The sequence below is a fragment of the Xenopus laevis genome, chromosome 9_10S (genome assembly GCF_017654675.1).
Source record: "Xenopus laevis strain J_2021 chromosome 9_10S, Xenopus_laevis_v10.1, whole genome shotgun sequence".
NCBI classification, from domain to species: Eukaryota; Metazoa; Chordata; class Amphibia; order Anura; family Pipidae; genus Xenopus; species Xenopus laevis.
Genome location: NC_054388.1, coordinates 66,970,828 through 66,996,943, shown reverse-complemented (window position 1 = coordinate 66,996,943; position 26,116 = coordinate 66,970,828). Strand labels below are relative to the sequence as shown.

General features: G+C 39.4%; 1 protein-coding gene across 5 annotated transcripts in view; it reads left to right on the top strand.

The window, feature by feature from the left end:
* ppp1r9al.S (protein phosphatase 1 regulatory subunit 9A like S homeolog) overlaps window positions 1–26,116 on the top strand; it is a 54,381-nt gene that overhangs the window by 23,127 nt on the left and 5,138 nt on the right. For 2 of the 5 annotated variants that reach the window (XM_018238861.2, XM_018238860.2), the window contains exons 5-17: window positions 1,455–1,559; window positions 2,831–2,960; window positions 3,461–3,628; window positions 4,365–4,418; window positions 5,214–5,443; window positions 6,564–6,660; window positions 8,155–8,335; window positions 8,844–8,992; window positions 9,294–9,615; window positions 11,503–11,581; window positions 12,098–12,169; window positions 19,271–19,463; window positions 22,634–22,750. In XM_018238861.2, the coding sequence (XP_018094350.1) occupies window positions 1,455–1,559; window positions 2,831–2,960; window positions 3,461–3,628; window positions 4,365–4,418; window positions 5,214–5,443; window positions 6,564–6,660; window positions 8,155–8,335; window positions 8,844–8,992; window positions 9,294–9,615; window positions 11,503–11,581; window positions 12,098–12,169; window positions 19,271–19,463; window positions 22,634–22,750 (1,897 nt within the window). The remainder of the gene's footprint in view (window positions 1–1,454; window positions 1,560–2,830; window positions 2,961–3,460; window positions 3,629–4,364; window positions 4,419–5,213; window positions 5,444–6,563; window positions 6,661–8,154; window positions 8,336–8,843; window positions 8,993–9,293; window positions 9,616–11,502; window positions 11,582–12,097; window positions 12,170–19,270; window positions 19,464–22,633; window positions 22,751–26,116) is intronic. The other 3 variants (XM_018238863.2, XM_018238862.2, XM_018238864.2) reach the window with 3 other exon arrangements.

Genomic DNA, 26,116 nt, shown 5'->3' with positions numbered 1-26,116 from the left:
ACTTGAAGTTCCTAAACCTGACTGTTTTTCCAACCAGACTGCCGCTTCTTAACTTGTCAGTTATAGTTCATAATGCTAACAGACTACTGCTGCCAAATATGGTGGCGCCTCATAAAGGAATATGATGATAGGATAGGTAATGTAAAAGCATCATACAAATACTTTTTTGGTCACATTTTACAGTTCATGCAAAGGCAACGTTGTGATAGTTGTGAAAAAGTATTAATTTTGGTATCAGTATCTCTTTAAGAAAGATCTGTACATGTAAACCATAAGCCTATAAGAAGAAATTGGAAATTTGTAAAGATTGATGAAACTACAAATAGCTACAAAAGCATTTCTAAAGGCCTGGCTGTTCATCCATCCACAGCGAGACACATCGGGGCTCATTTATCAACATTGGGCAAATTTGCCCATGGGTAGTTACCTATAGCAACCAATCAGTGATAAGCTTTTTAAATCCAGCTGCAAGTAGAAGAATGAAAGCAGCAATTTGATAGGTTGCCATGGGTTACTGCCCATGGGCAAATTTGCCCAGTGATGATAAATGACCCCCATTGTCTACAAAAGTTCAGCTGTACTTCTGGGACAATGTTTTGTGGAAGGTTAAGGCTAAGGTTGAACTCTTTGGCAGAAACAATGCACACCGCTTCAAAACCTCACCCCAATTGTGATATATGGCAAATAAACTATCATGGTTTCATTCTGATTTTGCTGCTCGTGGTCTGTAAACATTCCTATGAAAGTGAGTACAATGAGTTTAAAATAGTTAGACCCAACATTCTCGTGTGATTAAGCCGGAGAAAGTTTTACATGCTATGATCCTCATTCTTATGGAGATAAAGATATTTTCAGACGCTTTGTCGCCTGCAGGTAGGGTTGCCACCTGGCCGGTAAAAATGATGGCTGATCCCAATGTTATTAATAGGAAAAAAAGATAAATATTTAGGAAGGCCGGTCTTTTTCCAGAAAAGTTGGCAACCCTACCTGCAGGAGAGGCAACCCTACAACAGAGTAAATAAAAAGCATCTCCTCTGTCATTGCCCTAAGGGTTTTAACCTGAGGTTGCAAGAAATGATCCCTGTCCCCCTATGGGATAAACTCCCAGAGCTACATAATGTTATATTATTTGTTATTGTTTTGTTGTTGAAAATACATATTTTTATTTTCAGGCAGGTATTTTTAGCAACTGATTTTACAACCGTGATGCACCAGTCCAGGCCAGACTGAGTAAAATACTCTCTTACTCCCCTCTCCCTCCCTATCCTTGTCTGCAAATATTTATTGTATTTCCCAATGTTGTTAATGATTGAAGCAGTTTCCCACAGTTTTGAATTGAACACATTTTATGAACATCTGTTACATTTGAGATCTGTATTGTAATCAAATATTTACTGGAATTTTTATGAATTCTTTAATTCCTAGCCAATTTTAGTATTGTTTTTAATTTTCAGGATTCAAGTAAATGACCAGATTGTTGAGGTAGACGGTACAAGTTTAGTTGGGGTGACACAACTGTTTGCAGCTACAGTGCTTAAAAACACCCAAGGCACAGTCAGGTACGTAATGATCTTTATTTGGCTTCATATACTACTAGGGTTTAGTTGCCTTAAACTTTGCATTGCTAATATTTCTGCTAGAAGCATTAAATATTTGAAGTACGCTATAATTTTGTTGCTTTTGTTTAGTTACTGTTTACTGGTGTTTTAACCACTTATTCTCTGTGAGAATATAGAATGTACGTGGTGCCATGAATCCTAGGTTCTTGGATATATCCAGTATCTCTGCCAGCCATGACCACTACTATATGTATCACGTGTTGCATATCAAGCAGTGACCATAATGGCCCTGGCAGCCCCAGGATATGGTCATTATTTATTATTGTATAATGTATCACAATGAGTTTATCACTCAAAACCTTTCACTTCTTATCCATATCACATTATCTTATCTAAGTTGTTCATATTTTGTAGGCCTGTACCATCAGGGTGGGGGGTAGCTAGGGTGAGTGCTCTCAAATTACTTATGTTGCTGGGGGAAAAAAAGTAATTTGAGAGCTAATTCCCTTGCCACCCATCCCCCTAGGAATCCAACGGGTGAGAAGCCATAAGGAATGTGGCGTATGAATGTAACCTGAAACACCGTAAAATCTGATTTAGCAAAGATAGATTGTCAGCCGTTCACGAAAAAAGTAAATACTTTAAACACATTTTTAAACATAGGAACCTTGCAGCTAATTTTGGTTCAGTATAAAAAATGCTGATTACATATAAGGGTGATTGCACACATGGAAAGGGGGGGGGGATTTGTCTCCTGTGGGAAATCTGCACTACCCATAAGTGACAAATCTCCTGAAAATAAGTTGCGTTGGTGTCCATGTGAATTGCCCATGCCAAGAACCAATTTAACAGTGCCACACTGCCATTTCACTTATACCTTTTCTAGGCTTCTGTAGAGTGTCACAATGCACAGTAAAGTAAAGTTACAATATTAAATTAGCCTTTGCAGGAGGGAGTAATTAAGGACATCAGATTCTTCAGCTGCCAGGGCCCAGGATACAGAGGGCATTGTGGGGTCTGGACTGATGTACATATTCAGTATACTTTAGGGCATATTTATTAAAATGTGCGTTTATAAATAAAAACTAGCCCAACGTTCTATTCATTCCTATGGGATTTCTAGAATTGGTTTTATCAGTGGGTGAAAGTTAGAACTTACCATTTGCTTAATACGGTTCTAAAAATCCCATAGGAATGAATAGAAAGTTGGTTTTAAAGCTCTAAACTCACCTTTCGATAAATCCCATTTATGTTTGATTACGTTTAAATAGATTTCTTATTGGGAGAGAAAAACCAGGAACTCAGAGTGAAGTGGCTCGGCTAATCAGCGAAACGCTCGAACAAGAAAGATGCCAACAGCAACTGTATGACTCCCAATACTCGGAGGGCAGTACTGAGCAGGTATTGGTTGAGTTTTGTTTCACTGATGTTTTGTAGCGGAGAATTGTGTCTATAAGTAACTGCACCATTTAAATTTTCTGTTTGAAATACAGCTGAAAATTTTTTTTTCCTTTTTAATTTTTGGTAAAATGTTCTCTTTCTTAGCCAGCAGTGACTTTACTGTTCCTTGCAGCTAGTAAAAGTTATTATGTTTCAAGGCCACCATCAAGGTTAGTAAGACAGGAGTCCTGTTGGGTTGATGCACCCTGATAGAGCAAAATGGGCAGATTTTTGGTGGGTGGTATATGGCCAGGTTGTCACCTGGGACCCCACCATTTAGCACTGCAACCTTGCGTGATTTTTAGACATTGAAGCACGAGTAAAACAAGCATGTAAACGCAACATTAAAAGGCAACTGAAACCCTTCTGTGGTCTCTCAGTCCATTCATAACACTTACCTAAGCCTGTCACTGTTGCAGCACAGCTTCATGGGCAGCCAAATTTACTTGCATCTATTGCAGGAAGAAGATTTTGAGGAAGATGAGGATGATGATGATGATGATGATGACGACCTGAAATACGATTTGCATAGTGGGAAATCAGTGGAAGTTTTTGATCTGCCAGAAAGTGAAGACACCAGTATATCTCTAGACATGGATTCATCACAGCTGGCACTTAAGTTCAAAGAGGTTCTATTATAATTATCATACACACAGTCTGTTTGAATTATCATACACACACTGTTAAAGTGCAGACAAATCAGTGTGCTCCAGTCTCTTGTCTCCGCTACAGCCCACAATTACATTAATCTAAAAAAAAAATTAAACTGCCATCATTACTTTACGAAAGATTTACTAAACTAAAGATACTAATGAATTAATTCTGCTTTTATGCATGTTCATTTTTACCCATTTCAGTTTAGTACAAAAATAGAAATGATGGAATAGCTTGGTCTTGCTTTTCTCTCTAATTTTAGACCTTTTGAGCTGATTGCAGTATGTTATGGGTTTTAGTAGGCCAGTGTGAGGTGTGCAAGGGGATCTTGTTTTTGTAAGACTTAGTGATGCTCCCGAATAGTTTAGAAGTATTTTTCTGTTTAAGGAAAGGAAATTGGCTGCCTCCTGGGTATTATCAAGTATTGTTGCAGTAATTTTTCAGAGCAAAATTGTGTGCTGAAACCAATCCGTTTGAACCAACAGACACATGAACTTGTGTTTCAGCTAGGGCACACATGTCAGATTTTGGTACCGAAAGATTGCATTTTTATGCTGAAATCCACCATGACTTCACCAGGCAACTCATTGGCCTAAATTATTCCTGCACTTCTTGTAATAAAGATTAGTTGAGTTTTAACTTTTCCTTACTTCTGGCCAGAAGGATGAAACCCGCTATTGTTTGACATACCTTTTATTTGTTTGTTTTTAGCTTCAGCTAAAACATGCTGTCACTACAGCAGAAGTGAAAAAGCTGAAAGAAAGGGTAAGTTTCTATTCTGGTGTACACACTCCAAATATATACTTATTTTTCATTTTCTGATTAAATGCTGGTTCATCACATATAAATGAATTTATTTCACCATTTACCCAAAGGAGAAAGCCAGGCAAGAGTTTCAGATTTTAAGTTTGCATTTCAAGTTGAGTAGTAGACATATGAATGAGCCCTACTGAACATACCTGATGGAAATCCTAAGCAGCAGAATACTGGGCAGTATTCCCACTTAAATAAAAAATGGTGTTTCCGTAGGTGCTCCCAATCATTGCCGTTCAATCCCTTTCTGGGAATAAAGTTCTTATATGGAAATGGTATTCCACGCTAGAGGAATGGAATTGGAATTTTGCTCATTGCAGCCCTTTGGTTCACCACAAACAGCTGCTATGGAGGTAGAGAGAGCTTATACAGGCAATGAGTGATGGCAGCTGTATTACAGACTTGCTCATTCACTGATGGGTGCTCTGTATAGAGCTTTATAACTGCAGGCAATTTTGTGTTACTGTTTGATAAACTGTTTTATCCATCTTGGAACCTTGTTTCTAATAAAAGTGAAGCAAGGAAAAGCAAACCTGACCGTGGTTTTAATTACATTATACAGTCGGCCCTGGTTAGTTAATATCCCACAGATTGTCTTATTTGTTTAACACCTACTCTTATCTTTGCTTTGCATCATTGCCATTGATCCCCTTAAAATACAATCTGAATTTAAAGAAGAAAAATGGTGCATTCATCTCCCTGGAAGCTGTTTTTATTTGTATGGGATGTTTTTATTTTGCATTTAAGATAAAAGATGCTGAAGCTGAGAAGTTTGATTGGGAGTCCAACAAGCAAAAATATCAACAATCTGTAGAGGAAAATAAGGAAAAAATAAAAAAGCTGGAGACGTACTGGCTAGAAGCGCAAACTCTTTGCAAAACTGTCAATGAGCATCTAAAAGAGACTCAAGAGCAATATGATGCCTTGGAAAAGAAATATGCCAAATCCAAAAAAATGCTCAAAGACTTTCAGATAAAGTAAGTACCAAGGCGCTGTAATGGCTAGAAATGCTCAATGTAGCAAATGTCCTTCTGTATAGCTTTACTTCTTAACCATTTATAAGAGGTGAAGGCATTCTAGGTATTGTAATTCAGCAACATCTGGAGGTCCACACTTAAGACACAGGGCTGTGCAGTATCTCTCATCTCTGCCTTGTGAGGCAACTTTGTACTATTATGCAATGCATATGTTTTAACATTGGCAGTTTAAATTAATCCCAGTTAGACATGTTGTCCCTTGTGCTGAAGATTAAGCATGTACAATAAATTGTCCACCATTACTTTTATGGTTGACATGCATGGTCCCATAAAAACTGCCAGTTCTTCCTCACTAGACTGAGTGGGCAGTTAATTGGCCTGTGTATGGGGCTGTATTGACAGCCTGTCTGAGCAATATTTGGTGTTAAGGTGGCCATACACATTGCCAAACGAGCGGATCTCTCTCCGATATGCCCACCTTGAGGCACTAGGGCCCACGATCGGATCCTAACGAATGGGAACGGGCGGTCGGATCGCGGGACCGCATCCACGAACGGATGCGGCCGCGATCCGACTTTCGGCCAGATCTCGATCGGGGAAGCCCGTCGGGGGGCCCCATACACGGGTGTATGGCCACCCTTAATCAGCTAAATATCTCTTTGTACAGGGTTAATACCATTGGCTGAGGGCTGCATCGGTATGTTGATGCGTTTGAGATTTCCCTAGCCCCCATTAAGATCTGATCTGTGGCCCAGAAGCCAAATGATTGTATTATCCCAGTGAATTGGTGGCTTAAGCAAGCAAGAATTCTTTAATTCTTGCTGACCTTGCTAAACAAGTATTGGTAAGGTAATGCTATTTGTGCAGAGGTCCTCTGTACTCACCAATAATCAGTATGCTCTTAATGTCCTGTATATATTGATAATGGGTTAGTACGGTGGACCTCTTGTCTTAGTCTGTATAAGTTTTCTGGTTGCAGCCCCATTGATTTAAAATTTGAGCACAACTTTTTTGCTAAAACTATTTGTGCATTATGTTGTCATTCAGTGAAACTGTAAATGAGTTATATGAGCAATTTACATATAACATTTAAATCTTTTCTCTTACAATTTGCTTATAGGGAGGTGGAATTTGAGAAAAAAGAAGTGGAACATAATGATCTTTTAAAAGAAAAAGACAGACTACATATGGAAAAAATTAAAATGCTAAATAGCAGGGTAAGCCATTGGTGCTTGTCATTTTCCCGGCTGTTTTTGTTCACACAGTTCAGACTGCCTGGGTCACAGAGATTTTTATTTGGGGTTTATTCATTTTTCTGACTCAAAGCAAGTAAAAGTTTTGATCCCAGCTTCTGTACCAGTAACTATAAATCGTATAGACTGTATGACACCACAGTAATTGTAGGAACAACCAGCTGGGATAAACCATTTTCCATCCAGTCCTTTACTATTTTAATGCAACCATTGGTTGGTCTGAGTTCTAATATTTTATACTCTAAAAAGGATTTTTTTTTAAATAAAAATGCACACTTTTTAGATTGAGTCCTGGCAGTAAAAACTGATATGTTATGATAAAGTGGGCTTTAGGGTATAGGTATGGGCACATTTTAATGTGGGTTCTACTCTTTCTCATTGGACCTTGTGCATTGCTTTCATATTAATATATGTCTTCCATGTCATTATCATGAGACAGATACACCCTCCCTGTACATAATGTTATCCACGTACCTTGTCAAGATCACACTAGCAGATTAGTGAATCATCTTTACTAACAGATATGACAGTGCAGACATGAGAACATGTTTATGATGATTAAAAGGTTTGTAACGCCATTAACTCTAATTACAGGTGTTCATGTAATTTAATGAAACTATACCTCTGGCTAACACAGAATCATTAAAGTCTCTCTCAGAATACTTCTCAGCTAGAATCACAACCCCAGTATAAATAAGTAGATGTTAGGAGCAATGTCTCATCATTGGCAATATCAACTGCAACTAAATGTCATGGTAAATGCTTTTGGCATGATCCTTTCACAGCACATGTACAGTCCTTGGAACTTTTGGCATGCAATAACTACACCACCATGTAACTATTGGCCTAATCTCTAGCAGGCAGGTTTGATTTCTCCATACAATAAGGAATGGCTCAGTGCGTAATGCGGTCCTCATATGACAGCTTGTAGGCCTCTCTGAATGAGCATATAGTTAGGCCTCATGCTGACAATTGAATCAGTTTGATTTGGTCCAGTGTGTAGGTGGCCAAATTACTTAACTAAGTAGACATTCAGCTCTGTCCCCTTATCCGAGTGTTATCCTCCTCTCTTCAGTCATGTTTATCCACTGGGCTACTCAGGGTGCAAAATCAATCCCAGTGGAATGAAAATCTGACTTTGTGTCTGTTTTCCTATCAATTCAAAAGTAAACTGCTGCAGAAGTGAAATAATGCAAAGGCCACACAAACAATAGATTCTAAGTTCAGCCTTGTTTAAATTTGTCTACATTACACATACACTTATAATATCATATAGTACATAATACATCTTATCTTAATTTGCTATTAAAGATCATTTTGATCTATACTTTTGAAGCATTCATGCAGTGTTCATAGTAGAAATACTTCTAAAGGGGCATGTATTTGATTTTCTACTTTCCTCTTGTGCAAGTTTTAACTTGATGTTGTTCAATAGTTATCTACTATCTCTCTTAACAGATTTCAGATCTCGAGTACAAGCTGTGCAATTACGAGCAAACTGTTCAAGGATTCCCAGACCATAATCACCATCAGACGAATGAGAACATAGCAGAAATAGGTGTTAATGATCCAACTTTGGTACAAGATTGTGCAGCTCTGGAAACAGAGAGCTCTCCAGTTTGTGCTGATTTAGTACCAGGTAAAAAAATTCCGTACATATCCCAGGAATAAGTTGCAGTTAATCATTGACAATAAAATAATTGTACTTGTATATTCCATTACACGCATGCTTACTGTTTATATTTTCAACTTGATTGCACTGAACGGTTAGAGAATGAAACTCCCAAGACCTGTAAACAGAAACTAGTGTAAAGTTAACAAACTTGCACATACATGTAACAATACATATGATGGGTGGTGCGCACAAACAGATGCACTATAGTATACCAAAGGAAAAGTTACCCACCTCATTGGCGTTTTGGTGAAGTCGGGGGTGCATAACAGATACACTTTAATAATCGCAAATAAATATTGCAGAAGAATCTATCAAGACAATGTATCTTTGACGTTTTAGTTTCTTTAATAACACAATGGATTTGACAAATTTGCTCTTGTGCAGTATGTTTGTACAGTATAAGCAACTGTAACTGAATTGTATCTTTGTAACACAGCGTATCAAAGAACATCTATTCATTTATTTATCTTAGATTTTGATGAATGTGTTGGAGAAACTCAGCGATTAGACACTAGTGCACATAAGGCAAAAGCACAGCTTGCTCTCAAAGTGAAACGACAGCGGCCATCTCGAAATAAGCTCAAGGAGCCCTTCACAAGGGAGCAGAACATTGCCATGGAGGTGAGAATTAAATACATTTTTGCACATTTGCACAATATGAAATTGTAGTATAGTTCACAAGCACACTTAGCCACTATGTTATCAGTTGAATGGTTGTTCATCCTAACCCGCAATAACAAACACAGCTCCGTTATTTGGTTTAAAAAATGTGTCCCGTGAATCATTTGTCCTTTGAAACAATATGCCAAACAGCATGATGTGCAGCCCACAGAAAGCATTCTGCCATATACCGCCTTACCATAAATAGTAACCTGTTTTTCCATAGTTTGCTACCATGATTCATGTGCCTCTCATTATACAGGACGATGCAGAAGAAAGTATCCTACAAATGGAAAGTTCCAGCCCATCTGAAAACAAAGATGAAGAATTAAATGAGCAGACTGCCGCACCTTTGTATAAAAGTCAAAGAACCGAAAAGACTCGAAAAGCTGAAAGTTTAGGTATCCTTCTGGAGTCAGATCCCTCCATTTCAAACTCCTCCCTGACACCCAGGACTAACACTGAACCCATTCTAACCAAAAGTCAGGTTCCCACTGACGAAGGGGTAGATCAGACCTCCCCTGACACATTTGATAGGAATACTAAGCAGAGAGAATCTAAAGGCAAAGGAAAATGTATTAAAGGTAAGCTTAGATATCAGGCTTAGTAAATGATTTCAAGGCGTCAAGGCATCTTATAGCAGCTGAATCGGTGGAAAATCTCATCCAAATCGATTTCAGTGTGGCATATATTTGCATGATGGTTTACATGCAACTTTCTTGCAATCTGATTGAAGCTGATTTTTTTTATTAAGAGGACATTTTTCTAGTATAAAATCTAATTAATTAAGTCCACATGTGCCCTGGTGTTTTTGGTGTTAAATGAATTGTTCAGTATAAAAATCTAAACTGGGTAAATAGATAGGCTGTGCAAAATAAAAAACGTTTTCAATATAGCTCTTTAGCCAAAAATGTAACGTATAAAGGCTGGAGTGACTGGATGTCTTAACAAAATAGCCAGAACACTACTTCCTGCTTTGCAGCTCTTTTGGTTTCAACTGGTTACCAGGCAGTAACCAATCAGTGACTTGAGGGGGGCCACATGGGTCATATTAGTTTGCTTTTGAATCTGAGCTGCATGCTAAGTATCAATCGCAAACTCACTGAACAGTTATGTCCCATGTGGCCCCCATTCAAGTCGCTAATTCGTTAGAGAGCTGAAAAGCAGGAAGTAGTGTTCTGTTATGTTAGACATCCATTCACCTCAGCCTTTATAGATTCCATTTTTAATTTGCACAGCCTATCTTCCCAGTTGTTTTATTTTTACACTGAACTGTTCCTTTAATGCGCAACTGCAAAGTCAAATGCTTCAGAATATGGTATAGCATGTATGCTCTGGCTACAATTCAGAGTCCATATCCTGTGGGCAAATCCTCCACTCACAGCTAATGTAAAGCTCAACAGGTTGTATGATTTTATTGTGAACACTTCTTACAAGGCAGTGGGTATGAACATTATGCAGAACCAGAATTATGTTCTGAATATTGCGAATGCCAATATTTGGAAATTAATTCCAAGTTTAATATACCTACATAGTACAAGTTAAACTTAATAGACAACAGTTTGTATATTTGGTAGCTATAATTCCAAATACAATATAAATTCCAAGACTTGGTAATTTATTTAAAGGGGAACCAATCCCTTTTTCCCTTAGTATTGGCTTCCAGTGCACATGCTCATAATTGGAAATCACCACCCTAGGGCTTAGATTCAGAAGCGCTGCTGCCAAACATGGCGGCCTCCAAAACCGCTCTGCATTTAGGTACCAGTTACACAGAAACACTTAACTTCATGTTGATTCCAATCAATAACACAGTTCTGTTTGAAGGTTTCTATTTAAAATGTATTCACATTGTTATGTCACACAATCTCTGATTACTGACATTACCAGTTATTCGCATGCTCCCTTACTAATGCATTAGCATGTTTAAGTGTTCCATTCTGTGCTAAAGGACTTGTTTGACTCAAGGCAAAAGTTGGTGAAGCCAGTATTGATTCCCACTAGTTTTGCTGGGTGGGAGGTTAAGGAATTGACTTTATGAGACTTGTCTCAAGAACTAATCTCTCTTATTCATATAAAAAATGTCTCCGTGCATGGTTAACACATATCTCTTAACCACTTAACATCATCTGTTAGCCTTGATACATGTCATAATAAACTGTTTTGGTGACTAAAAGTTCTCATTTGGAATTTCAAAGGTTGCATAGAGAGTCATTGGCAAAACAATATCAAATTAAAAATAAAATGGGAGTTTAGCATTGTCTTAGTCTTTCAGTATGATTTTCTGCTATTCCAAGGTGCCTTGGTAAATGGTTCTTGGCAAATTTGTCATGTGTCCCTTTAAGGATAATGTACTGATACATTTGTGTTTCTAGTATATAATATTGACTGTTGGTAGGGTTTAGCTCTCAGGCCTACCTTTGGATATTCAGTGAGAGGAAAATATGTCACTAACTCGGCTACATTTTCAGATGAAAAGAGAAATGATGAAAAAACAGTGGAATCCAGTGAGAGCACAGGGAAGCACAGAAGACGGTTTCCAGATTTCGGGTAAGATGACAAAACTGTGACCTTCCAACCTTAGTTTAAATAAACTTTTAATATGATATAATATGAAATTAAATTGTTTTTTTTCTTGTTCAACAGCTCTCCAGTTTGGAATTTCAGCAGCTGTCTGGTTGCTGAAATTTAGGCAGGCAGTGGTTTGAATGTGAGAGTGGAAGATGAATAGAAAAATAAATAAATAAATAAAAAAAGTAGCAATAATATTGTAGCCTCGCAGAGCAGTAGGTTCCTAGTCCCTGCTGGGATCAGTGACTCCACATTTGAAAGCTGGAAAGAAGAGGAAGCCAAAGTACTCAAACTATAAAGAAAAGAAAAAAATTAAGACCATTTCAAAGTTGCTAAGAATAGAACATTCTAAAACACATTGAAAGTTGAACTTACTTTAGGTTTAATTTGTGTAATTAGTTTATTCATTTTTTATGATTGGTGAATTGGCAATTGCCCCTGTTCTGTTACTTGCATTCCTCCTTTAATTGAAATTCCATTTCTTTTGTTACTCAGTGGGCTGCGAAAATCTGGAGGCAAAGGCAGAAAATCGGATAAAGAGAATACTAGAGGATCCTTGGACAGTCGGTAAATCTATATATGTATTAAAGTACACTGAGAATCACACAGATCACCGAGAATCAGTGGTTATCTTTTTCATTAATCATATTGCAAACTTCAATCTTAATTTTACTAAAATTACTAATTGAACACTTTATTATGCACAGACTTTTTCAGGCACAGGGTATTACAAAAAAAAGTTGCTTCTTACATGGATATAAAAAGGCACAATATACCCCCCCCCCTGTATTCACTTGAGTGCACTGAATTAGGGCTTTTATCGAACATATGCAGATGCACTTGCATATATATTGAATTATTTGTGAGACAGGGGACCAGGGAATGTGCATTGATTAATAGGATATTGCACTTCCATTGTATTTAAACGTATTATATTTTTTTCTTTGTAGCCTGGAGTGCTTCCACTTTCCCTCCCCTTTTATCGAACATTTTATTTGAAATGCTGGTTAAACTTGGAGGGTTACTGTCACTGACTTGTCGTAGATATTGTTTAGGGTATATTTCCTGTCTTCAGTGTATACATTTTGTGTGAAGGATATTATTTATGGTTGCATTGAATTCAAGGTTTGAATATAATCTTGGGTGAAGAATTTGGATGTGCTATGGGTTCAGGGCATCTCTTGTAGCATGTACAGTAGGGTGCCACAGAATAACTCCATTGCTGCACTGTCCTTGATGACTACAGGTTGGCATGTTAGCAACTCACTTTCATTTTGTTGTGTATAAGAATATGTTGTGGTTACTATAGGCACTGATACTTGTTTCCATTGATTCTTCCATTCTTCCATTGAAAAGCAGGAAGTAGTGTTCTGGCTATTATGTTAGACATCCAGTCACTCCAGCATTTATACATTACATTTTTGCCTAACCATATTAGAAAACATTTTATTTTGCACAGCCTATCTATTTACCCAGTTTTTATTTTTATACTGAACAATTCCTTTAAGTTAGAAAACAGGTCCTTTCCCCAGGACAGTCCCCACTGGCTTCCTCAACACTGCCCACTCTTCTTTTGTTATATACAAACATGTAGCTTGAAGCCCTGAAGATTGCAGTTTATATCTGGTAAATTAGTACACTTCAACCCACAGTGGTACTATATAGTCATTATGCCTCACACTAGGAGACAGTGGCTGAGGAACCCAGACGATCCCCAGCATACTTTTTTTGTTAAAAGAGAACTAAAGCTGTAACTAAAGAAGCAGCTTGAAATGTTGTATATTATGTTTTGGGCCTCTCTACCAACCCAAGGCAATGACAGCCCTTTAGCAGTAAAGATCTCTGCCTCCAAAGATGCCACAGTAGCTCCCCATCTTCTTTTCTGCTGATTCACTGCACATGATCTGTGCTGCTGTCACTTACTGAGCTTAGGGACCCACTCACAATATACAGTACACATAGAATAGAAATGTCACACTATAAGGCTGATAAGTAATTAATACATATAATTACTACATGGCAGCACAGAAACCAATTCAACAATTTAGAATTTAATAATCAGCCGTGTAGCATCATCTTATATTACAGACAAACCTCATTTTCTTCTTGATAATTTGCGACAACCCCTAAGCTTTACACTGGTGCATTAAATTCAAACTTTTGAGCCGTTTAGCAGCTCAATTTTCATTGTCCATGTAATAGCCATAACGCCTTACAGAAACATAGTGGGGAAGTATATTCATTGCTTATATACATACTGTTCGACCTGCCCCTGCCCAGATATTCCCATGTGTTAAACTTAGTGCCAAACCTAGTCATGTTTGGACTCGTTTGAAAGCTAATATTGAACTGAATCCAATTTATAGCATTGTTACAACAGGTATGGATTCTGGGCTGATTAATATGTTTGAGTTACATTACCTTGTACCACCACATCCACTATGAGGTGTCTTGATGTGTACTCTAATCCCCCCCCCCCTCCATGGGCTTTCACTTCTCCTACATGTTAATGGCTCTTATTGGTCTGTTATCAGCCATGGCTTAGAGCAGGGCACCACAGGTTGCGATCCCTTTACAAATGGCTGATTCCTATGATACCGTGGCCTGCTTTTTTTTTTTTTTTTTTTTAACTCTTTACTGGCCTGTATCATGGCAGTGGCTTTAGCTTGAATCTTAAAGTAGTAGTTCATTTAACTTTTAGTATTTTTACTTTTAGTAAAATGTCCTGTTCTTAGCAGATATTCATGTTCCAGACTTTTTTTACACACGCTGCCTGGTTGCTATGGTCAATTGTACATTAGCAACCAGTGAGTTGCTGAAATTCCATGCTGGAGAGTGGAGGAACTAAAATAGCGAAAGAATATTATGGTCTACATCATACTAAAAGTTAAATTAGTACTAAAAGTTAAATTAATTGTAAATTCCCCTTAAGGACGTAGAATAAGCAGAATAAAGCATTCTACATTAAAGAACTGGGAGGTACAGTGTGATGTACCTCCTAGTATTTTGTGTTTAGCTGGAGGGAGATATTGCACAACAAGGAACTGGGTGTGTATTTAACTGAATTTTTGTACCTACATAAATATATATATATAAACAGATCAATTAGAGGCTGTATCAGTGTGTGCTTGGGCATGTTCCATGCATACCGGATTACCTGCAGAACATGTCCGCATTTGTATATCTTTATGAGAAATATTATGTCAGTGTGGTTACACTGAGGAAACTAAAGCTGGCCATAGACGCAAAGATCTGATCGTACGATTTTCAGACCGTGTGTGGAGAGTCCCATCATTTTTCGTCCGGCCGAGAAGGTCGATTGGACAGGTTAAAAGATTTCTGTCGGCTGCTGGTAATATCTCTACATGTATTGCTGATCATACGATTTTCAGAGGGCGACTGTCACTAGCTTTGGTCGGGCATAACTTTCGTACGATTGCTGTCAGGGGCAGAACATCGGCTGTTCTGTTCTTTTGTACTTTATTTGATCTGAATGGTTAGTGGCAGGTCGGGAGATGGGGAAGTCCGATCGTACGTTGATTCGTACAGTGACTCCTAGCTGCTCACAGGTTTTTTTGGTTTTTTTTTTGGTTTTTTTTTAAAGGTAGTTTTCATTGTTTTAACAAACACAAAACAAACCAAAACAAACAATGGTAAATCATTTGATGGTTGTGATCAGTTACACTAATGTAAGTTTAATGCTGGTACAGGCGCAGATCTAGTCTCTTGCATACAAGTTACTAATAGTTGTTGGTGCCTGGGTGGAGAGGGAGGTGTTGAAACAGAGAGGTGCAGGTCACTTGGATTACACCAGGCCCCCGACACCTTGCCAAATTTGTCAGTCCCCCCCCCCTTCCTGTTTTATACGTCTGTTTGATTAGTGGGAGAGCTCCATCTACCAACTGTGTCCAGAAGGGTATGGGGGGGGGGTATTCCCCATCCAGTGCATGATCACTGCCTTCTGGCGTAAAACATGAAGCGCAACCAGATTCTAGCCACCTTAATGGGTATTATACTATCAATCGCTCACAATAGGCAGACTACTGGGTCGACTATCTGTGGTGTGTCCAGTTCAGTGGCTAGAGTCTCCATTACAGTCGCCCAGAATTCCTTTACAGGGGGCAGGACCAGATCATGTGAATAAAGTTGGCACATCGGGATTTACATTGGGGGCACAGATTGTCCTGGCTTTTGCCAATTTTTTTCAGTTTAAGGGGGGGGTATATAAACCTGACAGAGAAACTTATAATGTATGTATGTCTTTTAAGACGTACTATATTAAGAAATGAAGAAACTGTTAGCCGTGTCTTCAGCCTCCTCCCACTGTTCTTGGTTAAGGTCAGGAAATGGCCTGTGTCCACCAGATGTAGGCTCTATCAAAGGGGGGTTTGACCATTACTATGATGTTTTGGTATAGTCTAGACAATTGTTTGGAGAGCGTTGATAGAGAACGCTGTCTAGGTTAGCCGTGGCCGTTACTGGGGTGAGGGTGTGAAACTGTGCCTGGAAAGTGTGTCTGAGCTGGAGGTGCCTATAGAATTGTATTCATTGATCAGGTAGCCTCTCTTGCAGAAAAATTGTGCATTCGGTACAAGATCAGACCGCTTTTTAAGGCCTAAGCGTGGCCAGTATATGAAGTAAGGTAAGCCCTGTAGTTGGGGAAGAAGTGAGTTGCCCCACAGAGAAAGATTTGGTGATAACTGTGGTAGTGGATGGCCTAAAAGCTTCAGTCATAGACCATGCTTTGTGTGGGGATAACAAGGTTGTCTTGCAGGGTAGCCATGCAAAGTCCAAAGCACTGCGGCACACTGACCAGATGAATGTGTTTATATTTGTGACATTTATTGGCTCCAATTCAAGTAGACAAAAGTTGCCCTTTGTCTACTTGAATTGGAGCCAATAAATGTCACGAATATAAACACATTCATCTTGTCAGTGTGCCGCAGTGCTTTGGACTTTGCATGTGTATTCCCTAACCCATGGCAGGTGGGAAATTTTACTGCTGAGCACCTGATATACAGTGCTATACAGAGGTAGAGCACTTCAACATTGCAGGGTAGCCATGTCAGAAGGGTTCCTGTAGGGGTAGGTAGCAAGACCCTCAATCAAATGTAGAATAGCGGACCATATTAGGGTTGAAGGGTTTGGGAGAAAACCCCCATTTAAAGTAGTATATTTGGGAGGCTAGGTATTGAAAGTAAAATTGCAGTAAAGCCAGTCCCACTTTGGTAGTGGAAGCGGTTAGTCTTCCCCATGAGATACAGGGAGTTTTTTTGGCCCAAATAAATGGCAGTATAAGTCTATTAAAGGAGAAGGAAAGCTACAGAGGCATTTTATTGCCAATAGATTAGCTGCAATAGTGCAAGCTAGAATGCTATATTTATTCTGTAGAATGTTTTACCATACCTGAGTAAAAAGCTCTAGAAGATCTCTGTTTGTTTAAGATAGGAGCTGCAGTATTAACATGGTGTGACATCACTTCCTGCCTGAGTCTCTCCCTTCTCTGGGCTCAGATTACAGCAGAGAAGGTAGGGGAGGTGGAAAGAGGAGCAAACTGAGCATGCTCTTGCCCAGGGCAATGAGGTTTAAGCTGAAGGCAGGAAGTCTGATACAGAAGCCTATGTATACACAATAGAAGGAAAGAAATGCAGTGTTTCTTTTGACAGGGGATTCAAAGCAGCACTACTTTGGGGGTTTACTGGTATATTTAGATGGACCTTTCTGATAAGGCTTACTTAGTTTTAACCTTTCCTTCTCCTTTAAGTTTCTTAAAGAAAGAACAGGGAATAATAAACGGAGTGCTGTGAAATATCAAAAAGAATTTAGGTAAGTACAGTATCTTGATGATATTCACTCACCCCATAACGTTGCTTGTAAATTAGCCAGTGCTTGAGGCTACTAAAGAGGGAGTCGATGATTGGGTCTAGGTTGAGTTGCATAAAGGAGTGAGTGTGTATGTATGTATGTGGACACCCAGGTATTTGAATGAGGTAGTTCACTTTAGGTGTAGGCCTGAAGGATGCAGTATGAGGGGACTGGAGTGCATGCTGTATAGTTGTATCTTGTATTAGAATGGCTAGGGGGTTCAATAGCTAGTGCGAAAAGAACTGGAGAGAGGGGTCATCCCTGCCTGGTTCCCCTATTCATATTGGAAGGTTCAGAAGTAACGTTGTTCACTCTGACTTTGGTGACTGGAGACCTATAGAGCCGTTTGACCCATTGTATAAATCTATTGCCAAGGCCACATTTGTAGTGTACTTGACAGTCCTAGTCCCATTCTACCGAGTCAAAAGCCTTTTCTGAATCTAAGGAGGCCATTACCCTGGTGTTGCTATTGGTGTGGGAGATTTGAAAGTTTGTCAAGAGATGATGGAGGTTGAAGTTCGTTGCCCTCCCTGGCATAAAGCCTGCTTGGTCTAGATGTATTAAATCTTCCACTGCCCGAGTGAGCTTCATGGCCAGAATTTTTGCTGGTATCTTTGCATCTGTTTTAATTAGAGATATTGGTCGGTATGAACTACAAAGAGTGTGGTTGCGGCCTGCCTTGTGGATGACTACTATGAGAGCTTCAGAGAATGATGGTGGCAGGGACCCACAGTCCCAAGCTGCCTGGAAGGTTTCCAGGAGGTGAAGAGATACCAACATGTCTAGGAACTTATACCAGTAGGAACCCCATCAAACCCTGGGGTTTTATTAAAGGGTAAGGCCTGTATTGCCGACCTCTCTTCTTCGATGGTGATGGGTGCACCAAGCCAGGCAATTTCTGAAGGGGATCATTCAGGTATGGCTATAGAGTCTAAGAAATGAGTCAGATGGGATGTTGTGCAAGAAGTGGAGGAGCTATAGAGGGATTTGTCTGAATTCTTGATATAGCTCTGGAGGCCTGTTGTTGTTCCTTGGCTAGTATAGCATGTATTTAGTTGTTTTTGTCTCCCTGGTCAAAAATGCACTGTAAAACTATAAAGTAGTGCTTTTTTGCTGTTCACAGTTTTATTATGATAGGTTCCCATTTCTCTCTGTAAATTTTATGGTACTTGCCCTAACTGTCACAGAGGATGGGGTTTACAAAGTAGGATAATACCTGTAAATAATCTACCCCCTATTGTAAAATAGAGCATTAGAAGTTAAACGAAGCACCAATTATAACTGATGACCTCGCTAAGCACTATCATTTACAGGATTTAGTCATGTCAGTTTGGGCTCATTGTACCCTTTGCTGCATATAGTAGTCCTTAAGAAGTAGTATTGCTGCTTTCCTTGCATCTTCCAGAAAGTGTACCACCATCAGATGCCAGTCTTTCCACAGGGAGGGTTTACTGCAACACAATAACCCTGTATTATCTTAGGGATTTGTTCTGCTTTTCCTTTTACTTCTCTCAGTAGACTGCAATGTTATAGTGTTATAGAAATCAAATAGCCAAAAGTATAAACAAATAACTCTGTACCCGTATAGTAAAATAAAATGTTGTGATGCATGGCCATCTACTGATGTAGGTGGTTCGGACATTTCCCATTCCAGTAAATGGGAGACAGCAGGGGGGGGCATTAAGCAGAAGAAGCACCAGAGTGTATCCATTTGGCCCTAGAAGCTGTGCTTTTCTGCTATTCCTTCCTTTTGAGGAAAAATAACAAACAATTAAAAAGTGTATTTCTTCTGCTTCTGTGCAGAGGTTCCAGAGACTTGCTGGAGGAGGCAGACAATCAGTCGCTATCTGATTCTGACTCACCAGTCCCCACTTGCATGCCGTTCTCTTGGTTCGGAGACAGTCACAAAGAATCTTCCTCCAGTGGCAGCCTGAACTTAATACAGAGCGGCCCTGACCTTACAGTGGAGCAAAGCCAAGAGAGAAGCAAGAACAAGGTACAATCTCACAGAGGAAACTTTATGCTACCTCTATAAAGAAGCCTTTGTGTATTTCCAACATGGAGATTTTGTATTGTATGCCCTCTGCAGTGCTTCCTCGCTTTTTGTCTAGGAAAGGCTTTTTTAAAAGAAAATTAATGCTAATATCACACAGGGCTGATGCTTTGCCTGTTGACATCCGCTCATTTGTGCCTCAGCATGCAATAAATGCTCAAGTAATGTTTCATCTCTGCTTAATATAAATATGAAATTATAGATTTCGGATATAAGTGCTGGCCAAGAAACAGCCCCTCTACTCATATTTGTAGCCTTCTGTGTCTTCACCCGGAGCAGATTTCTGTGCCGAAACGTATACTCATTTTGATGCCGAAAACCATCCCGTGTCCCTGCACCCAGCCTGACGAAGTGGCTCTAGGTGCAGACAGAGGCTGCAAATATGAGTGAAGGGGATTACTTCAGTATTTATTGCATGCTGGAAAATAACTGTACTATGATACCACCCATGCACAGGGATACAACCAGACAATAAAAACTAGTTTTCAGCCACATCGACAGGGCAGGCTTTCATGCATGGACCCAATTTTGGGCCAGATGCAATTCAGTCAGAAAAATGTTTATCATGTGAACTCATGGACGCGATTCAATTTGAGATTCAGTTGAATTCAGAAAAATGTATCTCACAGTTTATCACATGAAAAACTTCTGAAGTATATGGGAAAAAACTTGAACTGATTCTGTAGAAGTTTTTTCTCCTTGATTGAATCTCGTCCATGAGTTTTCACATGTTAACTATTTCTGATAAAATTAATTTGGCCCTTTGTATGAAGGGCCCAAGTCTGCATCTTATATTGCACATATACAGACAGCTTTAGGCCTGGGGTCTTTGGATAATGCTGGCCATACACTGATCCACTGCAGGGTTGCCAAGCAAGAGGATCTTTCTCAATATGGCTAACCTTGTGCTGTGTTAAAGGAACTATAAACTCAAAAAATGAGTTTTAAAGTAGTAAAATATAAAGTACGGTTGCCTGGAATGGTAAAACTGGTGTGTTTGCTTCAGAAACATAAATATATATAAACAAGCTGTTGTGTAGCCATGGGAGAACTCATTCAAGTACAGGACACATAGTAGATAACATAATCCCATTGCATACTACAGAGCTAATCTGTTATCTGCTGTTTGCTCCCTTTTCAGCTTTGAATGGCTGCCCCCATAGCTACATAGCAACTTCTTTATATAAAGTAAATGACAATTTCAAGAATCAGACCGCTCCAAAGAAGTATTGACAAACTGCAAGTGTTATTTTATTAGCAGTGTGGGTACACTACATGTTTCTGGCCCTTTCTCAAGTGTGCTTGATTCTTCTGTCTTGAAATCTACGATCTCTGACTGAGCACAATTGAACCATAACCATTTTGTTCTTCTTTATATAAAGTATAGTATACATATTATAGTAAGTATAGTATAGAATGTATAGTGGTCTTTCTGAAGCAAACACAGAACTTTTACCAGTGCAGTGCAGCAGCACATTATATTTTAATTACTTTGATACACTTTAATTTTTTTTGTGTTACTGTACCTTTAAATGGTTTGCACCACACCTGTTTCTTCTCTGCATTTCATCTGGGAGTACACCCTCCCTTTGTCAGGCATGCATTGCAAACAACTTTGGAAGGGTCCATATTTGCAATAGATATTTAACAACCATAATGGATTATGGATGGATTAAGAGGAATGTCATGTACGCTATCCCAAAACTCAGAACAAACCCCAGGGTCCTAGTCTTGGCTCACGCTTCTGCCTCTAACAACTGCCTTTTGCTTTTTGAGGAGCCCTCTGCTACTCAGATGCCACCAGGTCTTAAAGTGAGAGGATCAAGGGAACTGTAACATATACAGGAAGGACAGGGAACACAGCCTGCAGTTGTGCAACAGACAGGGACAGTACTAATCCACGAGTATAGTCAGGATTACCAGGCCGGAACAGTACGAATCAGACAGTTCAGTACAGAATCAGGAGCCAGAAGTATAGTCAGGATAAACAGGCTGGGGTCAAAACCAATCAGTAACAGTACAAAGTCAGGATCCAGAAGAGTGGTCAAACAGGCAAGAGTCTGTTCAGGCAGAGATGCAGTAAGTTCAAACACAGGCAGAGGTCTGGAACAGAAAATCAGACAACAGTCACACCCAGGAACTATCAGGGAATAGACCTACTTTGGGCAATAAGTTGGTGCAGAGCAGGGGTTTTATAGCCAGACTACACTGATCACCTGTGGCCAAATTTACATCTGGTGAAACAAGCCATGCCTACATCTAGTATAGGTAAAGCTAAAGACAACTGGACTTGCTGAGTAACAATTGAAGACGTTTCACTACTCTTCTGAGCAGCTTCTTCAGTTCAACTCACTGGTGTGGGAAATTCTCGGCATATAAACTCTTCCACTAATCCAATCACAATAGCACATTGTAACTCTTCAGAGAGGTGAAATTCACAGAGGAGTTGATTCTGTGTAGTTACTGGGTAATAGCTGTGAATGAGACCCACATTTTGTTTATACAGAATGTGAATTAGTACTTGGAACAGTGAAAATAAGTCCTTTCAATACATTCCTTGGGGTTTTGGGTGGGATATATAAGGACTATGACTCATTTGGCATTTTGAGTAGTCTTTGCTGTGTAGGAGATAACCGGCAGTCATTTCCCATAGAAAGGCACAGGGAACACACACTAAGGACAATGGTAAATGGTTCCCCACTCAGTAAGTGTGTTTATTACTTGTTTGTTGATCTGGTATCATTGAACATACAGATATAGCATCATATCACATATTTGTTCAGTCAGGCACCCCTCACTTGCTTAACAATAAGAGCAGACACACAATACACAGAAGTAGAAGTACAGAGTCTCTGTGTTACTGGGATTTAGAACCCAAGCCTGGAACTCATGAATGCCATTCACTCCCTTCCCTTATAAGTGCAGAAACCGAGGATGTGAAACTCCACTCGTATCCTTTCTGATGCTGCACATACAATGCTCCGAGCAGCTGGTGTAGCAATGCAATGTGTTTTATCAGCTTTGTACTGGTACTTACATGAGGTTGTCCTCCTTGTGGCCATGGCTTGAGGAGGGGGTATAGTTAATGCCATTTTATCTTTACTTGTTTTCAGAGTAGAATGGTCATAGATGATTCATACTGTTGCAGCCCAGGCTCTGATCTGTCAGGGTTAGTGGCAGAGCCAACTCTCTCAGGGCGCTCACACACTTTCACCTTCTCTTCGAATGAGGTGAGTGACAAAGTGTGTACTTGGTGTTCTGTTAGCTCTCTGTCTGTCTTTCACCATAAAATCATGTCAGTTGTGTTTGACTAGAACTGTACAGTGAATGGGTGCAGACAGCAGAATATCGGTATGATATATACAAAGCCATAATCATTCTGAACTAAAGTGCCTCCCCTGTTATATCCAGTAATATATTGCTGCTTCCGCTCCTACCACCTACACATGTTCCATACTGAGCATCCACTGGTTCAATTGGCTCCCGGAGCTTTAGAAAATGCTAAGTGGGATGACAAACACAAGAAGTCCTCTGCACTCAACCCATTATCAATAAATTAAGGACATTGAAGCATTTTGAGCCTTAAGCTACTAAAAATGCCTTACCCTTTAAACAAAACAGGTATTGTTTGCTTGAATTAATGAGTCAGATGAAAATTAAGCGTAGGACTGGCCAGATATGGGATGACTTTGACGTAGTTGGCCAGCTTAAATATATTGCAATATATGGACACACAAGCCCAGTATGCACAAAATGTTTCAATGTCCTTAACATATTGATAATGGGTTGAGTTCAGAGGATCTCTTGTATTTGTCTACGTGAATTTTGTAAGCACCCCCGCTTACTGTTTTTAAAAATTAGCGGTGAGCACAACTTTCCCTTGTTAACTAAGCGGGATAAGCCAGAACCGCATGCAGGGAAATGCACAATTTTCACAAATGAGACATCGAAAGCCAGAGCACACACAGCACCTCAGCATTTGTCTGTATACAGCCATGCCCAGAAATATTCGCACTGTTGCACTTTTTTTTTTCCAACAACTCACAAATTAGCCTAAAATGAAAAATTGATCTCCAGCAAAATAATTTTGAAGTTGACAAAACAAGGGTCCTCCATAATAGAAAATGTTGTTATGGCACTTAGAGCTTCACATATATGACACTGGCAAAATGATGAGACACCCTCAGTATTATATTTGGTAGCATGACCCTTTGGAAAGTGAAATGCAATCTCTCTAGCGATAGGCTGGAACACATTTTTGTAAACTGCTCTGCTTCTCCCAGATAAGAAAGATTCCATCTCCCAATTGCAATTTTTAGATTTCTGCAACCACTGTCCCATGTCTAAATGTAGACACATTGATGAGCAGTCCAACATTTTTTGAATTAACCATTACTGGACATTGTGACCATGATCTGTGATAGAGACTCCTCTTTCTGACATTGGGTACAGTATTGTGTTCCAGCGCTTGGTCGTCTTTGATTTCGTCATTCACAGAAAGGCACCCAGTTACATTAGCTGCAGAGCAACTCCAAAACTTTAGCATAGGGATGATGGTCTTTTCTTGGAAGGCCTCGGTGTTTTCTCCACAACCTTTAAGTTTCTACCTTATCTTATCTTGGACATTTCTCCCTGAAGGACTTATTCAGTTGTGTTTTGGCAAATTGTAGTCAGGCATTCTTATGTTTTCTCTGCGGCTTTGGCCAAGGTTTTTCTTGTGACAATGTCCTACATTAAGGTCTCCTGAGAGGGAATTGTAGCTTTGAGATTTTCCATGCCTTTTTACAATTTTTTTGAGCATGCCCAGTAGGCACCTCTTTTTGGTCTTCATGGTCGGAAAGAAAAATGGGCGGAGCTTCACTGTAAACAAGGAAGTATTTGAAAGAGCTGCAATGCAACTGCTTGTAATTTAGAAACCAAATAAGACTTAATGCAGGGAGAAAGGTGTGTTTTTCTGGGGGATGTTTAGAGTAATGTTAGGGGATTTTACAATGAAGAATCGCCTGTAATGGTAATGCCCACAGGGTTTTTTTTTTATAGTGTTGTGGCAGAGCTGGTACATGATTGAAAGAAGTGCAAAGTGCCACTATTGTTTGGCCACAATGATAATCTCTCCCATGTTTTGTGTACCTACAAACCTAAACCACGCAGGGGCCAAGCCATAGAAGTGGGGTAAGTTTACTCTGGAACAGTAACCAGTCTGCAGTGAAATCTCTAATCTGCAGTACAACAAATGGCAACAACTAAATAAATAACCAGGACTGTTTTGTGTCACACTGGAATGACATTTCATTAAAGATTTCCTAAATTATACAGTTATCATTTTTGAGGTTTAAACTGTTTGTGTGGTGACAGTGAATGTTGCAAGAAGTCCTGGCTTCATGCTGCCCCCTGGTGTTTGGTGTTTGCCGTTACAGCTCTCCGTATCCTTGGTACTGGATGGAGCCATAGTAAGAAAGAGGATGCTCAGTTTGGATTATCAAAGGCTCATTACCCTCTATGGTTGTATCTGTATTGCTGTCAGTGTGTGGGTGTACATCCATTTATATCTGTTGGTCCATAATTAATTACACTCATTTAGTCGTTTGTGCCATTTTCACATTTTATATTTGCTTCAATGGAGTCTAGGACTGGCTAACATATTCCATCTTCACAGTCTGTGCATGATAATAAAGGGATAGGGTTCAGACACATTGCTATTTTCCCATCCTCTATATGAAATTGATCTATATATATATTGAAGGGGGGCCACATGGGACATAACTGTTCAGTGAGTTTGCAATTGATCCTTAGCATTCAGCTCAGATTCAAAAGCAACAGACATGACCCATGTGGCCTCCCCTCCAGTCTCTGATTGGTTACTGCCTGGTAACCAATCAGTGGAAACCAAGAGAGCTGAAAAGCAGGAAGTAGTGTTCTGGTTATTATGTTAGACATCCAGTCACTTCAGCCTTTATACATTACATTTTTGGCTAAGTAACTATATTAGAAACATTCTTTATTTTGCACATACCATCTACCCAGTTTTTATTTTTACACAAACTGTTCCTTTAAAGGTGAACAACTCCCTTTAAACAGTTGCTTCTGCTACATTGTTTCAGGAATCTGATCCAACAGTGCAGATTTTAATAGCAATTACACTAACAAATAATTTTGCAAACTTGAAAATGTTTTAATAAACATTATTGGAAAGTTGCTTAAAGGACTACAATGATAAAATAATTATCCTCCCCTTTGACTTCCCAAACATGGCCGTTTGTAGTGCCTTCTTCTGAAAAGCAGAGTAGCACAGTGGGGTTGGTGGATTCCATCTTGGCCTGTTCAGGCCCTTCTCTCCAGCTGCTGATGCCCATAGCTTGTGCACTTAATGGCAGATCTGCATCAGCTTCAATTGTGCTTCTTCCTGTTGGAAGAATTAGACCCACATTAATGCAGTTGCAGCAGTGCTTGAATAATCCAAAAAGGAGGTAATCGATTTTGCTGTATGATTTGTGAGGCTCAGATCCTGAGATTAAACCTGTTCTCCTTGCTAAATAGCAGGATGTGGCTCAAAAAAATAGTTCAGCAACATGTATTATGCTAATCATTAACATATC